This window comes from Hydractinia symbiolongicarpus, chromosome 5 (assembly GCF_029227915.1).
Source record: "Hydractinia symbiolongicarpus strain clone_291-10 chromosome 5, HSymV2.1, whole genome shotgun sequence".
NCBI classification, from domain to species: Eukaryota; Metazoa; Cnidaria; class Hydrozoa; order Anthoathecata; family Hydractiniidae; genus Hydractinia; species Hydractinia symbiolongicarpus.
The window spans coordinates 25,317,148-25,334,085 of NC_079879.1; the positions used below are offsets into that span (position 1 = coordinate 25,317,148).

The 16,938-nt window shown below is 34.3% G+C and overlaps 2 protein-coding genes across 4 annotated transcripts in view; both read right to left on the reverse strand.

Moving 5' to 3' along the window:
- Nucleotides 1-13,895, reverse strand: part of LOC130645629 (structural maintenance of chromosomes protein 6-like) — a 33,112-nt gene extending 19,217 nt beyond the window's left edge. For all 3 annotated transcript variants that reach the window (XM_057451670.1, XM_057451671.1, XM_057451672.1), the window contains exons 1-9: nt 13,758-13,895; nt 13,461-13,587; nt 7,632-7,749; nt 6,885-6,990; nt 6,426-6,562; nt 4,281-4,342; nt 2,517-2,597; nt 2,290-2,391; nt 1,958-2,095 (exon numbers count right to left, since the gene is read on the reverse strand). In XM_057451670.1, coding sequence (XP_057307653.1) covers nt 1,958-2,095; nt 2,290-2,391; nt 2,517-2,597; nt 4,281-4,342; nt 6,426-6,562; nt 6,885-6,990; nt 7,632-7,749; nt 13,461-13,574 — 858 coding nt within the window. In that variant the 5' untranslated portion in view covers nt 13,575-13,587; nt 13,758-13,895. The remainder of the gene's footprint in view (nt 1-1,957; nt 2,096-2,289; nt 2,392-2,516; nt 2,598-4,280; nt 4,343-6,425; nt 6,563-6,884; nt 6,991-7,631; nt 7,750-13,460; nt 13,588-13,757) is intronic.
- Nucleotides 13,896-14,382: 487 nt separating this feature from the next.
- Nucleotides 14,383-16,938, reverse strand: LOC130645632 (uncharacterized). The gene is made up of 2 exons (XM_057451682.1): nt 15,867-16,938; nt 14,383-15,513 (listed from the first exon to the last, which is right to left on the reverse strand). Exon 2 carries the CDS (start codon nt 15,302-15,304, stop codon nt 14,384-14,386), a length of 921 nt encoding a protein of 306 aa, XP_057307665.1. The 5' UTR covers nt 15,305-15,513; nt 15,867-16,938; the 3' UTR covers nt 14,383.

Below are 16,938 nucleotides of genomic sequence, written 5' to 3' on the forward strand. Positions count from 1 at the left end.
GATCCCATTCGCTTCAGGAAACGTTTCTCTTATCTTTGATACAACACAGGCGGGGATGATTCTTCGAACGTATCTTCCAAGTTTCGTATAGACAAACCAGGAAAATTGGCGATATGCAGCGTATCGATATGTGCTATAAAAGAAATCGGGAATGAAGTTGTGAATTTTGTTACCTGTATATAACTTTGAGTATATTATAGTATGTGACTTGGAGTATATTATAGTATGTTGAGTATAATTTTTGTTCGACATATAGCATGAGTACAATTTTACACGTTACATTTTGTTGAGTATACTTTAGCATATGTTTTTAAAATAATAAAAAAGTCGTTTACCGATTCGGAACGTTATCTTTATTAGGTATCCATGCTCCTTCCCTGTCATGGAGACTGACTATTGCAGTCCATAACACATGCGGGCTCAGACAGACAGCATTGAACCCTTCGTGTTGAGTGACACATGTCGAATCTGAACAAAATAGAAGAAAGTTTGACTAAAAAAAAAAACATACATTGTGTGCGCATTATATATTTTCACATCAAAAACAAGAAAATATGCCCACTAAAGTTGAAACTTACCACCAGAAATATATCTCAACTTTATTTCGTCGATTTCAATGCAGCACAAACATTCACGATTCACTGGCATAGTACGACAAAATAAACATTTACACCATTCGGATAGTTCAACATGTAGTCGATTATTTAGAGGCTTTTGCTCTCCAACCTCTTCAGGTATATCTTCCCAACTGCCATTGCTATCATCGTAACTTTCTTTTGTGGTTCGAATTGGTAAGGATTTGCAGACATATTATTAAACTTTTGTGTAAGTATATTTGTATTTCACGCGGGATTTTGTTACTTAACCGGCGCGTCACAAAAGTGTTGTGAGTAAAAAAGACTGGACGCTACTTTTCAAGTAAACATGGGCATATCTTATATACCATATCGATTTGGTAAGAACGACTATCTTTTTGTAATTTCTTCATATGTTCTGAGGTAAATTAGCTCAACTTGTGTCAGCACCTCAGGATCCCTTTAAATTTTGGTAAAACATATGTTTTTTGATATTAAACAATGGAAATTGAAGATAAAAAAATATATAGAAATGGAAGAACGAAATTACGTTAGCTTTGTGTTGTGTAAGTATTGTGCAAAATAGAAAAAACAACAATGTGACTTTGGCCAACCCTTTATGCAAAGGCAGTGTTCATAGTGTAGTTAAAGAATACGTAAATGGTAGATAAATCGTATTCATTCTTTTTATGTAAACAATCAAAAGATTTTTAAAAAAGTATCATCAACATCAAGAGCTGAATGAAAAGGTGGGACACAGGGATAAGGATGCAAAATATTTTGCATGCAATTTACGTGACAACATCATAGTTGACCGATGCAACAGACCACTTCATTTGACGTTGCACTTTTGTATCATCAGATACAACAATAAAATCAAATGCAATAAAGATGAAAAACATTTGATAAGTTCTTTAGACCTTTATAAAACCACATACGCCAAATGTGTTAACATGCATTTCAAATTACGAAGAACACATATCACTCACTTAAAGGAAACCCGAAGTATAAGATGATGTTGGGCTTATATTTTAGCTTAAAAAGTCTTTTTAAATTTTTTAAAAAGCTCTTTTCGTTCTCAAGATATTTACATTTAAAGAATTTCAGATTTAATTATGTTGCATAAATTATGATGTCATATTGAAGTAATAGCAAATTTTGACATTTTCTGTCATCATTAATTTTGGACCGTTAAGGTATGCTTCGTCAATACATTATAAATATATTATAAAGGTGAATCGACAAAATGAGAATCATTTGCTTTTATCATTATGCACTTCACCATGATCAAGTTATGTATTTGGTTATACACATGTTTCTTGCAAAAAAAGCCTATAGCTAAACATTAAACATGGTAATAATTATTTATTGCAAATACTTACATCTTTTTTTTCTTGTACTGTTGACCACGCCCATTCCTTTTGCAATGACTTAATTTTTTCTTTCATATCTTCTAGTTGCTGCATGTCTTTGTATTTCTCTTTGTGAATTTTGACCTCCTGATGTAAATCAGTCAGAGCCTAAATAAAGAATTCATTGAGCACAGCTTGTACTGCTACCAAACAAAATATATTTACAAAAATGTGCATTTTCACACAATTAAATTATAAATTAATGAAGACAATAACAAAGCACAGTCTTAACTTTACTATAACAAAGATCTTTACAGAATAAATTTATAAAATTTGCGCCAATAAATTATTATAATGCGTACCTGTTTCTTTTTTTTAATAATACCTTCGTGCAACATTTTTTCTTCCATTGTTTTCTGATAATTTGTACTTAGGTTTTCCAGTTGTGTTGCTTTTAAGAAAAACTATAATCAAATGTAAAGTAAGAAATAAAGCAGTGAGGTGACAGAGTCAAACCCAAGGCCTCAGACATTGATTATGTAAAGGGAAGACAAATGACACACAGTGGAGAGTTTAATCAAAGACTTACAGTATATTTGTCTTTTGGGTCAGATGTATTAAGGAATGATCGGGCTGTATCTTGTGTTAAGATAGACACAGGGTTATTGATCTAAAGAAAAAAATCTTTAATTTTTGAAGTAATGTAAGTTAGACTATGGAAAGAAAGGTTAGGAAGACATTAAATGTTAAATTCCATTATGCCACCTACAAATTTAAAATAGAAGTTTTAACAATGTGTGTGTTATTTAATTATTCATCATCATCATCATTCATCATTCTCAGCTTAACGTCTGTTTTCCATGCTAGCATGGGTTGGACAGGGTATATTAATGATCCTCTTCCAATATGATCTAGACTGTGTTAGATCTAAACTCAACTTCCTCTGTGTCAATTCTGTCCTTATAACCTCCTGCCAAGTCTTTCTCGGTCTGCCTCTGGGCTTTGCCCCAGGAACTATCAAGTCCCTACACTTTCTTACCCAATTATCCCCCTTCATTCTTTCCAAGTGCCCCAGCCAATTCCATCTTCTTATTTGGATAACATCTTTAATTCTGCGGATACTTAGCCTGCTTCTGAGCTACTTAGGTTATAATATTGCACAGCTGTCCTAAAGGAATATTATGTTAGCACTAAAAGTAAACAAAAATTAAAACACATATCTCTGGAAAAAACCTACAACACATAAAGCACATAGAACCAGTAATGGATTAAATAGCGGTCGCTTAAGTAGGTGTCTTGTAAAACACCTGTGTAAAACTTCAAATCTGTGACATGGTGGTCTCAGACTGATTTTTCTTTTTAGTCTTCACCACAACTTTTTGAAATCCAAGAAACTATTTAAAATTATGCAAACTGTAATGTAATTATAGATGCTTTACTATCCATTTGTTTTGCAATAGAGAAGTGGGGTCATTTGTTTTCTGTTTTTGAAAAGAAAAATATGTTCATCATATCCAGGTCATGGTCGGTCATGGTTGTGTTAGGCAGGTGGTCGTCTTATAGAGCAGCAAATGACCATAAAACACATTAGAGAATTGTCTTGACTACCACATTCGGTCCGTCAAGACAAGTAACCATCTTAAACAGGTGGTCATTATAACAGGTTTGATTGTATCTGTTGATCACTTACTAAACATAAAATTTAAAGATTGTAATGAAACACAATGGTTTTAAAGCTTGCTTACCTTCTTTCAAGTTACACTAATATTTTAAATTGCTTTACTACAGTTGTCAATTTTAGGTGTCCTGTAACAACACAATATTTTCATATATTATGTTATGACAAGTTTAAAAAGTTAGATTCACTTCCTCACAAAGTCTAATGCTTTAACTGTAACAAAAGTCTTCTCTTAAATTTAATATTGTCATTGGATATAACATTTTCTTGCCTGTTATATCGCACTTAGTTTGCAAAAAGCTTTGAGCACATTTTTTTTTTGTAAAAATGGTTAAAGCCTTTGGACTCTCTGCTTATATTTTAGAGTACTAGTGCAAAATCAGTTAGAATTTACTTATTTTAATATCTCCTTCCATTTAACTATTGCAATTACTCTCCATATATATATATATAAATACATGTCAAAAATCAATACAACTATGTAACTGAGATCACAATTCAAAAATTCTTTCTCAGAGATTTAGTGAATCAGCTTTATTATGCACTGCTTTTCACAAACAACCTTTTCTGATTCTTATCATGTTTGTAACACACCTTCCAAACCTGAATGTCATAAAAATTTTGGATATACACCTAGAAATTTCTTGAAAACACATACAAAACACAAGCATATACCTGTATGTTAAATTGTTCCAGTATAGTCACCAATTCATCTCTCTTTGTCGATATAACTTTATCTAAATATATAGTGAAGGATAAATTGGTTTTAAAGGTATCACAAATTAAAATTTTACAACCCAGGCCTTGCCATTAACAACTTCCCCCAACAAGCAATTGGCTGCTCGCAGAGTGGAATTTCCTATTTTGCTTGCCCTATATTGTCTTTTGTTTTTTTTATTGTAGGAATACCGTATTTTCCGGTATACAACCCGCGGGTTATAAGTTGAATTTTAAGACTTCCACTGTTGGTGCAGGTTATAATGTGGTGCGGGCTATGTGATAAGTTTTATATTTTCTGTCATTTATTGTGAAATTTAAAGTTTATACATTCAATGAAGAAAATAGTACCAACAAAATGCGTACATTAATATAACTGCATACACGATCCTAAATCTACGCAATCTTACTTAAACTATGTGATTTAATTTTTTTCACACAGTGAAATTGCTTTAAATTTCTATTGCTTGCCAGTGCTAATATTACCTGCTCTCTCTGAAACACAATTCTGGAGATCATTTTTCTTTTGTGTTGAATGTATTTCTAATCTATTTTATCTTTGAAGTCACATTGATCACATTGAAATGATTTGCTTCTGGTAATAGACCAATATAGCGGGTATCATTTTTAGGTTTAATTGACACGTATTTTACAACCTAGTGCCCATAGTTAATTATTAATTCCTGTTAAAAATATTGATAAATGTTAAAATTAAAAAACTTAAATATACCTAAAAAACAGAGATTTTACTTTAGATTTATAACCTGATAGCATGTTGTTTTTTTATTTGTTTGTTTGTTTGATCGCAGGAAGCAAGAGTTATTATTGGCTAAAACTAATGTTTACAAATAAAAGGAAAACAGCATTGTCAAATTAATTTTAATGCATTATTATTTCGGCAATCGGAGACAAGGAAGTTAAGACTGAAAGAGTCGCTAGTTCAGACACTCGGTTCTCATGGTTGGGGTTCACAAGTTTAAACGTCCCCCACTTGTCTCCATCATGAAAAAAACAGAACACATGCACATGTTTATAAAATGATTAGGGTAAGTAAAAATACGCTGAATTTTTTTCTTAACACGATGTGGGTTATGCAAAGGTGCAGGTAAGTAAAACACATCGATTGAAATTTTATGCGGGTTATACAAAGGTGCAGGCTATCTGATAGCATCTAGTTTATAACCCCCTAAAAAAGCTGAGCTGCAGGTTATACAATGTGCGGGTTATATACCGGAAAATACGGCACAACTAAAACATTAAACCATTAAGTCTACCTTAGACTGTGGAACTGTGGACCAATTTTATTGTTTATTTTTGAAAGGTTTTTTTTTTCTTTTCAAAACCGCGATGAAAGCCTAGCTTGCTTGTGGATTTTATGTTGCAATATACAGTCACCATTTTAACACACTCTTCCCCCCCAAAATACACGAAAAATTAGGGCCATATATATCTGATTGCTGCTATCTTTATTGCAAAATTCTAGAATATCTTCTTGGTCTAATCACTCCACTAATTGGTAATTCTAATTAATATTGGAACTGACTGTGTAGGAAATGGTTTTTGTTAAATATTTACATACATATTTTTTTACATGTCTATTTAAGGTATAGTTTCACCCTATCACATTTCAAATTAGCATATTTTTATCAATAAGAAAAGAATTTTAATAATCCTCATGAAGGAGGGTGTTACAACAAGTATACTCTGCACTTTTTTTCTAAAAAATTGTCTCATACAAAGATACATATCGCATTATGAATGTAGTATAAATTTGCAAATGAAAAATATTTATGATAATGATAAATAAACTTTATGAAATAAAATAATAGCTCTGAAGTCTCGAAATATCCTTTTACGTAGCCAGCTATATATGTTTCTGTTTTAAATTACATTAGGAAGTAACCTGTTGATAGAGAAAGTTATGCAGCAGGCCTATCAATAAGAGGAGAGCAATTGCTCTTGCTCACACAAAGACTCGCCCAATTCAGAGAAATGAGAAACTGGCTGAGCCATTAATTGCTCCCTCAATTCCCAAAAAAGTTTGTCTGATTGCGATCTTTAAGTTGCTTGATTTATTTAATAAACAATCTAAGCTAAGCTTACCCTCTGCTGACTTAATTTTGTAGCTGCCACTACCATCAGAAGTTATTCTTCTCTCAACAGTTATTGCTTCACCATAGGCCTTTGGATTATAAGCATCAGGACCTTTATTTCGTAATTTTATTACCACTGAGCAGTACCTAAAACAGATAATGATGTACAGCTTAAACAGTCTGTCTACCATTATACAATGTTAGGTGGTAAGATTCTAAATTTAACTAGATGTGATTAACACATTTGATTAGGGTGAATACCACATGAACCAATTTGGATTTATTTTACATTAAATTAGACCAAAATAAATTACAGGGCCAAACAATGTAACAAAGATGTTACGGAACAGTCCTCATTTCGCTAAAAAGGGTTTTCCCATTTTCTTTCATTTTTTAAGGGTTAAATTTTAAGAGAATTATTCTTATCTCCCATTAATTTTTACTACAGGCAATAAAACAAAAATATTACTGGCATCCTTCCTTGATAAATCCTTTTAGCGAATTTCCACGACTTGTCATATTTGCTTTGCCTCCAAGTCCAACAATTAAACCTGTCAATATGGCACTCTTTCCACCTGAAATTAAACACAACATAATCAGTTAAAGAGTAGGAAGATTGTGGTGGACAATTGTGATGCTCTCTAGGAAAATCGACCACTTCTATTTTTAATTCCGTATTTCGTATTTTTAAAAATACGAATTAAGTATTAAAAAATACGCGCATTTTTTTAAAAACTGTATTTCGTATTTTCAAAAATACGGAATTCGTATTTTTAAAAATACACATTTCTAAAAATACCCTGTAGATTTAAAATACAAAGAAAAAAGCAATGTCTGGCTAGGGAGATCGTTTCATTTTTTATATGAATTCAAAGTTGCCGTATTTCACTCTAAAATGAAGAGAAAACGTCCCTGCAAAGCTTCAAAGTTGCTGTATTTCATTCTAAAATGACGAGAAAATGTCCCTGCGAACTTCAGAATAGTAATGTTTTGATAACTTCCTTTTTATACAAATATTGGTGTCAGTCCCATGAAATTTTTCTCCCCCCCCTTTCTTGCCCTCCCCTCTCGCAAAGAAAAAGACATTTCTCTTCTTAGTCCCCCCACCATATTGGATTTTTTTAAAAATTGCCCTGGGGGAGTGAGGGGAGGACACTATGTATTGACCTTTAAAAGAAAGTGGTTGTGAGCTGATATACAAAATAACAAAACATACTTCCATTTCTTCCAATAATGAAGTTAACATTTGCACCAGGAGAAACTTCTAGCTTTTTATGGCACATGAAATTGGTAAGAGAAATTTTTTCCACAATACCAACTTCAGCCTCACCCTCCTAAAACACGCAAACACATAAATGCAGTAAGGTTTTTTTAAAAAGCATCAGTGTACTTTAGTGAAGGTTACAGGCCACAAACTTTTATTTGCCCTCATTTCGTTGTTAGGGTAACGATCTACATATAGGGTAAAGAATATTGAAAATACAAATAAAAATAAAAAAATCATTTTACTCTTTATAACTGCAAAAATTTAATTTTAACAATTTTATGAATTCTATTATGCAAATGTTGCATCACTGCCTGGCCACTAAGTTTTTGTTGATCTTTTTTCCTATTGCTCTGATATTATACACACTTGTGAAAGTTGAGCAACTGATAGAAGGTTACAGGACTAAAAATAAGTAGTTATGGTCGGTAGGGCCTTTATAACACTACTAACGTTGGCAACATAAAATATCTAAATTATAAACTATTAAAGGGATCTCAAGGTACTTTTACAAGTTGGACTCATCTGAAAGATTTGCATGAGAAATGCTAAATGATATATTTACTTTTTGTTAAAACTTCATGTAACTCCAGATATAGCTTTTTAAATACTTATTTTTCTTGTCGCTCGACCACCATTTTGGTTATCTTCGACCTTCTTCTTCGTTAAAAATTTTTATTCTAGCTCCAGTCTTTCTTAGTGGCACAGGACCCTGTTACGTATTATTTCGGTAGTGCTTTAATTATAACTGACTGCATAGCCAGAACATATACCTTTGTGTGGCAAAGTAAAACGAAAGCTCTCTACGAACAATTATTTTTTTAAAAAAAAATAAAATAATTCTGCATAAAGTTCTTTACGAACGATTTTTTTTTAAAAAAAATAGAAATAATTCTGCATATGTTCTCACATACCTGAGCAATCAATTGAAAAATAAAATATGCATAGTTTTTATTTCAAAGGACTTTTTATTTGAGACGCAAGTTGTGCATGATTTTTATTTCAAAGGACTTTTATTTGAGACGCAGGTTTTGAAAGTTACTGATTATTCAACATGTCACACATTTGTGTATGGTTTTTATTTCAAAAGGATATATTTTGGAAGGCAAATAAAATATGAAGGCATAGGACTATAAGCCCATATAAAGTTATGGAAAAAGTTGAGGAGGAAAGGGAGAGGGGGCTGCATCACCACTCCCCCTCCAGCACGAATAGGATTAAGGGCGATAACAACCTTTGTAATTTGCCGAGGTAATTACCGACATATTTTCAAACCAAGTACCTTCACGTTGGCAATTATTTAACGTGGTAAAATTGCACATAAAAAGTCCCTAGGCATTACGCGATTAGACGTGTAAAAAATAGCCAAAGATATAACAGCGAAAAAAAGTATTTGTTTTTCCAGAGCATAGTTCAGTTGCCTCCTACGGTAATGCACAAACAACAAACTTAACAAAAAAACAGTTAGTTTTTGCACTTCAACTGCATCATTAAAAACAGTTTGTCACCAATGTAGTTTGATTAAATCATTGCAGAAGACGCTAACATATATTTGATAAATTTTTTTTTTTGCGTTGAACTTTAATATTTACGCAATTAAGCATTATTTTATTTCTTATTTTTCTTTGCTTTTCTCCGGCAAAAATAATATTCTTTATTTAGAAGGTGGTTAAAACATTTTTTGTGTTTTGTTAAGTTTAAAAATTTAGAAGCTGCCACAAGTATTCTAAAAAGTGTGAATATAGCTATATATATCAACGCTAAAAATGGCAAATTATAAGGGTTTGTCTAATCATGGAGGGGCAGAGCAGTGTTGACGAAGACAGAATACCTGTCTCTCTTTTCTGCTCTTGTGCTTTGATGTCTGTCCTGCTTTTGTAACCCTGCTTATTTTAGCGTGCTATCGCAAAAGGGAAAAATGATGAGTTTAGTTTACTAGACTACGTTGATGTTTGCACTACATATTGAAAGAATATCATAAAAACTAACTTAAATTGGACAGTAATTTCTGGCTATTTCTGTATCGTGGGATGAATTAAAGTAGTATTCCTTTCTATTGATTTTTTAATATTTTATCCATCTACTGAGAAACTTAGGCAACCTAATCCCCAAGGAATGTTGAGAACAAGGTTGGCAATATACTCACTTAAGCATCATACCCCGCCTAGGTCAACAGGTTATATATCAGTAATTTTTACAACCTGTTTGTTGAAATAAATTCTTTTAAATTTGAAATAAAAGAAATCATGCACACACCTGCTGCTAATATATTATTTTTTTGTTTTATTGCTTTTAGATGGCTAGTATATTATGTTGAATTATTTTTTAAAAAAAAAAAATCATAGTACAGAGATCGATGTGGAAAGTACGTTGAATATTTTTAACTTTGTTGCGACAGTTATTAATTGTTTTTGGGTGAAGGGTCTCCTTAAGAGACAAGAGAGGAGTTGAACGTCCTCCACCATACCTTAGTTTAAAGGGGCGATTGTGGAAGTCCCATGAAATGCCACATAGTGATGGTGTCACTTTAAAAAGCACCCAGTCCGGTCTGTGAACCGTTGGCGCTAGGAAGGGCATCCAGCTGTAAAACAATGCCAAAACTCTTTATTAATGGCCGTAAGAATAGTTAACCAGACAAACTGCATAAACGGGGCTGGAACTCTAAGGAGTGAAGGTGCCGCGCACGGTAGGACAGATGTCAGATGTGAGCATCGTCAGACCGTTACCCAGCTATCACATCACAAGGTAGATAACACTAGGTTGAGGATGGCTAGTGTAAATGTTGGTACTCTGAGAGGTAGAGCAGGTGAAGTAGAAATAAAGGAAAAGAGGAAACTTTGGAAAGAGTGGAAGTCAGGTGGTAGTAAGAATATTTACTTAGGAGCTAAGCAACGCGCTCGTACAGCAGTGTATAAGGCAAAATCAGAAGCAGAGAGAAACAGATTTGCAGATGTGTTAAGAAGAGAAGACCAGCGCAATGAGGTATTCAAGATAGCAAAGCAAATGAAGAAGACTAATCAAGATATTGTAGGTGAGAAGTGTATACGTAATGATGAAGGTGTTTTGGCTAGCACAGAGCAGAAAAGGGTAGCTTGGAAGAATCATTATCAGAGGTTACTTAACACTAAATTTGATTGGGACGAGGATAATTTGTCTGATGATGATGTCGTAGAAGGGCCAGCTATGTAGATCAAGAGAGAATGGGTAGTGGAGGCTATTAGGAAATTGAAGATTGGCAAGGCTGCAGGAGTATCAGGTATTGTTGCAGAGATGGTAAAAGCATCTGGATATATTGGAGTTGAGCTTATTACAAGTCTTGCTAACCAGATTATAAAGGATGGTGCTATTCCGAGTGAGTGGCAGTCGAGTGTAATAGTGAATTGTTTCAAGGGCAAGGGTGATGCATTAGAAAGGGGTAACTATAGAGGTTTGAAGTTGGTTGATCAAGTAATGAAAGTTATTGAAAGAGTGATTGATAAGTTACTTAGAGAAAGAATTGATATAGATAAGATGCAATTTGGTTTTGTTCCAGGGCGTGGCACTACAGATGCAATATTTTTACTCAGACAGCTTCAGGAAAAGTATTTAGGAAAGAGAAAGAATCTCTATTTTGCCTTTGTAGATTTAGAGAAAGCTTTTGATAGAGTGCCACGTAAAGTTATTTGGTGGGCTATGAGAAAATTAGGTGTGGATGAGTGGCTAGTTACGATGGTTCAGTCTATGTACAGCAATGCTAAAAGTCGTGTCAGGATTAACGATTCACTTAGTGATGAATTTAGTGTAAATGTTGGTGTACATCAGGGTTCTGTACTTAGTCCTTTGTTGTTTATTCTAGTCTTAGAAGCGCTGTCGATGGAGTTCAGAACAGGTTGTCCATGGGAGTTATTGTATGCAGATGATTTGGTTCTCATAGCAGAGTCGATGGAAGAATTAGTTGAAAAGTTTGAGAAGTGGAAGAAGGGACTAGAAGAGAAAGGGCTGAAGGTAAACACAGCAAAGTCTAAAGTCATGATAAGTAGCATTGCAGCCAAGTGTGACCTTGTAGTTGGAAAGTGGCCTTGTGGAGTTTGCAGGAAAGGGGTTGGTAGTAACTAAATTTTTTGTCAGACTTGCAAGCATTGGGTACATAAGAAGTGCAGTAGTATTAGTGGAAGGTTAAGAGCTTGCATACAGTTTGTATGCAAGCGTGAGATTACAGAGAATGAAGTATTTCCAGCTTTAATGATGTACAACAGTGGCTCGTTAGAGATAGTTAAGAACTTCTGTTACTTAGGTGATATGTTGGGCAGTGAAGGGGGTGCTGGAAGAAGTGTTACTTGCAGGATAGGTTCTGCTTGGAAAAAGTTTAGAGAGTTACTTCCTTTATTGACTAGCAGAGTCCTGTCAATTAAGGTAAAAGGTAGGTTGTATGAGGCCTGTGTAAGAAGTGTTATGTTGTACGGTAGTGAGACATGGGCAGTGAAGCAGGAAGATCTTGACCGTTTAGAAAGGAATGATATGAGAATGGTTAGGTGGATGTGTAATGCCAGTCTGAGAGTCAGAAAGAGTTCAGATGAGCTAAGAAGCAGGCTAAGTCTCCGTAGAATTAAAGATGTTATCCAGATAAGAAGATTGAATTGGCTGGGGCACTTGGAAAGAATGGAGGAGGATAATTGGGTAAGAAAGTGTAGAGACTTGATAGTTCCTGGGGCAAAGCCCAGAGGCAGACCGAGAAAGACTTGGCAGGAGGTTATAAGGACAGACTTGATAAAGAGGAAGTTGAGTTTAGATCTAACACAGTCTAGATCAGATTGGAAGAGGGTCATTAATATACCCCGTCCAACCCATGCTAGCATGGAAAACGGACGTTAAGCCGAGAATGATGATGATGATGATGATGATATGAAAGTCATTAATAATAGCGACTAAAAGTCATTAATTTGTGAGCACTACTGAAATACTACGTAATAGGGTCACGTGCCACTAGAAAGGACTGGAGCTAGCCTGAAATTTTTAACAAACAAGAAGATCAAAGCGGCCATCAAGGCGACAAGAAAAACAAATATTTAAAAAACGATATCTGGGGATACATGAACTTTTATTAAAAGTGAATATGTCATTGGGAATTTCTTTTGAAAATCTTTCAGGTAAGTCCAACTTGTAAAAGTACCTTGGGATCCCTTTAATCACATACTGCAGAATGAACTCAGTGCAGGAGAGAAAAATGACAAAATGGCTTATAAGCAAATTGTAAAAATATATTCATGAAATATTATATTCCTGGCTAACAAAAAAACTGTTTATGATGCCATTATTAATGTCAGGGTAACAAGATTACAGAACAATCGTTAACCCCAGTTTTGTGGCCTTAGGTTATGTATTATATATTGCTTATCCTATCGATTCTAACCTGAATTAATGGTTCTTAAGTGGACAATGCAAAATCCAATATGTTGAATTTAATTTGTAAGATTCAAAAGTAACAATCCATATTTATTTAAATTACTTTATCAAATTCTATAAATTTGATAACTATATATCACCCGTTTTTTCATTCAAGTTGTGCGATTCAAATTTATTTTATGAGTGTGATTGGCTGCAAAATTTTCACACAAATTTGTTGAAATCCTGAAAGGGATCATGTTTGCCCGCTTTCACTAAAATAATACACCCTAACGTCTAATAATGCTTAAAACAAACTTATTGTTAAAAAGCATATCCATAATGAATCGAAGCATACGTTCAAAAATACTTTTAGGAACAAGCATAAACAATTTACAGAGCCATTGTAAATTCACATACAACTTCAAAATCTGGTAGCAAGGACGCATCTTCTTGTGATACTTCTTCTGCAGTTACTTTTCGCTTCTTAGGTATTGGCTCTTCATCTCTCAGCGATCTCTTCCTTGATGCCATGTTTTATATTTACCTAATAAATATAAAGTAAATTTACCTAATAAATGAAGTAAAAATATTATCCTATAGAGAATTTAGTTTTAATACGTAATAATCTTAGTCAATCTAATTCTAAGTCTTAACTTAACCGCTTGATCCATACTGGATCGTGGTACATAAAGCTGAGGAGGTATATATAGATACCTAAAGCTAAATTCACATTGAAAACGCAGTTTCTTGCGGTGCGGCACGACGCCGACCTTTTTGTACCATCTGATTGTTTTCCTCAATCCAGAATAATACGAGAGCATTTGATCTGATCGATCAATACCAGACATGTTTTGATTGTAAATATCCACAATGTTTGGCTTCTGTCTAGATTTCCCATGTCTGTTTACGGTCTCAACCAATTCAGGAATGAATGCCTTGCTGATCATACAAACATCCCTTTTGTCCTTTCATTTTGTGACAGAAATGTCGTCTGACGACCGAAAAATCATTTCTCCTTTTTTCAACTTTTTCTTTGTAACTTTCTCGGGAAGGTGTTTTCTGTCTGCTCTTAGGGTGCCAGAAATGTAAGTTTTCCTTTGCGTCATGTACTTTGTCAATAGCACGGAATTATACCAGTTGTCGGTAAAAACATGGTACCCTTTATCCAGATAGGGATTCATTAGGTGAATAACAACAGCTCCTCTTTGTCCCAATGCTTCATTGTCTGCAAATTTCACACCTGAATAAATCTCTGCTTTAGAGGAAACCCGTCATTGGTGCACAATTTGAAAAACTTCATATTTATGCCGTTTGTTTTAAATGTACTGGCGAAAAACCAATCACCCTAGCCAAAGCATCATCGACTCAACCAAGAATAATTTCTTTTCAGGCGTGTAGACATCAGCAACTGTGCTGTTGAGGTGATTCAAGAGAAATCTGACCTTACTCAATCGATCATTCTGAAATGATGGTTCCTCGCCAAAATTCAAGAATCGCATGATTGATTGAAACCTGTTTCTAGACATTACTGATTTGAACAGTTGGTTTTTGTATAAGCGGTCTGTAGACCAGTAACAGAGATAGGATGACGTAGCAACAAGACCCATGTGAAAAATCAAACCAAGGAACTGTCTCATCTCTTCCAATGTTACGTTATTCCATGTGTTCAAGATACTGTTCCGTCTCAATGGACCAGAGGAGTTTATAACACGATCTGCATATGCATTTGATCTATCGACTATTTCTTGTAAAAGTTCGTCGTTTATGAATAGATTGAAGAAAAACAAGGGATCATCTCCATCAGAAGCCTCTACCTGCAACCCAGTACCTTCATTGAAATCAAATGGTTTTATGATAGGGGCATCGTCTGACCAATCAAATTCATTCACAGGGCCCTTTCCATTATTGAGATCATTACGAATAGCAGAATCACCTCCACTCGATATTTCTTCTTCCTTGTTTTCGTTTTCTTTCCTTGAGCTAAATTCTGTGGCAGAATGCTCGGAGTTTTCAATATTTCTTTCTCTTATCTTTGAAGGATGTGCTGCAGTTTGCAGGCCACCACGCGTCCTTACACTTCGACCTCGGCCACAGATATTGAATGCATAACCTCTTGTTCTAATCCTCCCTCCCCTATGTGTTTGGGGAGCAATATTTTGTAGGATTTTGCGACCAGTAAAGTCAGATTCTTCAGATTCACTTTCTATTTCGGATTCTTCGTCAAGCGAGTCAGCTGAATCCATTTCCCCATTTTCATTCATTATCAATTCAGCATCTCCTTAGCACTGTACCGTTTTGCCATTTCTGAGAAAATGAAGCAATAGCAACTCATAAACGAAGAAAATAAGAAAAACGTTTATTCATGACGACAATCCCTACATCTCAATTTTTCATGTGACTATGATATTGCATTACAAAGTGGTTCAAAATGATTTTCTTGCCTTGAACATGCCTTCTTTAGGAATGGTTGCTACAAAAAAAGAAAATAAACAACTCACTTTACGAATACAATCATCTATACTAGCACAGCAGTTGATGAAAAAAAAAATTGCATGCACAAGAATGCTATATTTAAAAATTTGGAACGTTCTTTAATTCGTTAACTCACAGAAAAATTAAAATATGATTGGTTGTAACGAATAAATATAACACGTATATATGCGTGGTCAGTGCTCTACCTTAACTTACTGATTGGCCAGACCAAATCACGTATATATACGTTGAAGTTGGAACAACGTATATATACGTGATTAGGTTTGGATGTTAGTATTTTAATACTGCAGCCTGATAACGTATATATACGTGTTCATTGGTTACACTTACTATTTAGAATAAAATATTCACATCACCCTAAAACTCTGAAAAATATCGTATATGATGTGTCCATAGTCATTTCAAGGCTTGGGTCTGGTGAAGTACGCCTAAAACAGACTGGGACTCAACGTGTTAAGAAAATACAGGAATTTTATCACAGTTCCTGGCAGACTCCAAACTTTTTTAAGAAAATTCTACTTTTGAATTGCACATTTAGTAGTCCATAGTGAGCTAACTTAGTTACTTAGTTAAGAACAGTGTACTATTGGTAGCCGTAACACAATATATCGGCTTTTTCTAATCCATAAGAGTTGATATAGAACTCAATTGTAGCTGGGTATAACTTTCCGAAATCGTGGCTAACGCCGAATGTAAAAAAAAAGTCTGGGGGAAAGAATATCTTTGGGCTCAATGCAGCATCTACTGATTTTCAAGGTTAAGGCTAAACTTGTAGGGCAGTAGTGATTTAAACAACGTAAACTACTTAAAACTAGTATGTATGTAAAATCATTCATATCTTTGCTGAAAGTCTGCAATGACGGCTTTTTTTTAAACAACAGCACGTTTTGGAGTTTTTCCCCGCTGTTTTTCTGCGACCCGCTAAACATAATCATGACCCATGCCCCTAATTTTTAATGATTTTTTTGCGAGGTAGGTGGACGAATATTTTATATAGTTTTATTACCCAGCAGCAGGGTTTTCGAATGTTTATGCTTTAAAGTTCGATTTATGATTATTTAGCGGAGTGATAAATGACTAATAAGCCTGCCTATCCTGAAAGTATAGTCAATCTATATTTTTCCGTATAAACCGGATAAACGTTGGTGTTCCCTGCAACCATATACTTTCAGCAGCTGTAATCCACTCCAAAAAGCATGACAAAGCATCATAAATTTTCGTAAAGCGCGCTTCTAGTTGTTCCCGTATTTTTCATCAAGACAGAACTTTTCAGATGAGATTGAACTTCCCTTGGATAATGGATTCATTACGTTAAGAAAAATGTTGGTGTGGAGAAAATTTGTCAGAAATTACAAATTTTGTCAGAACACACTAAATTAAATCTAAAATTAAAGATATGACC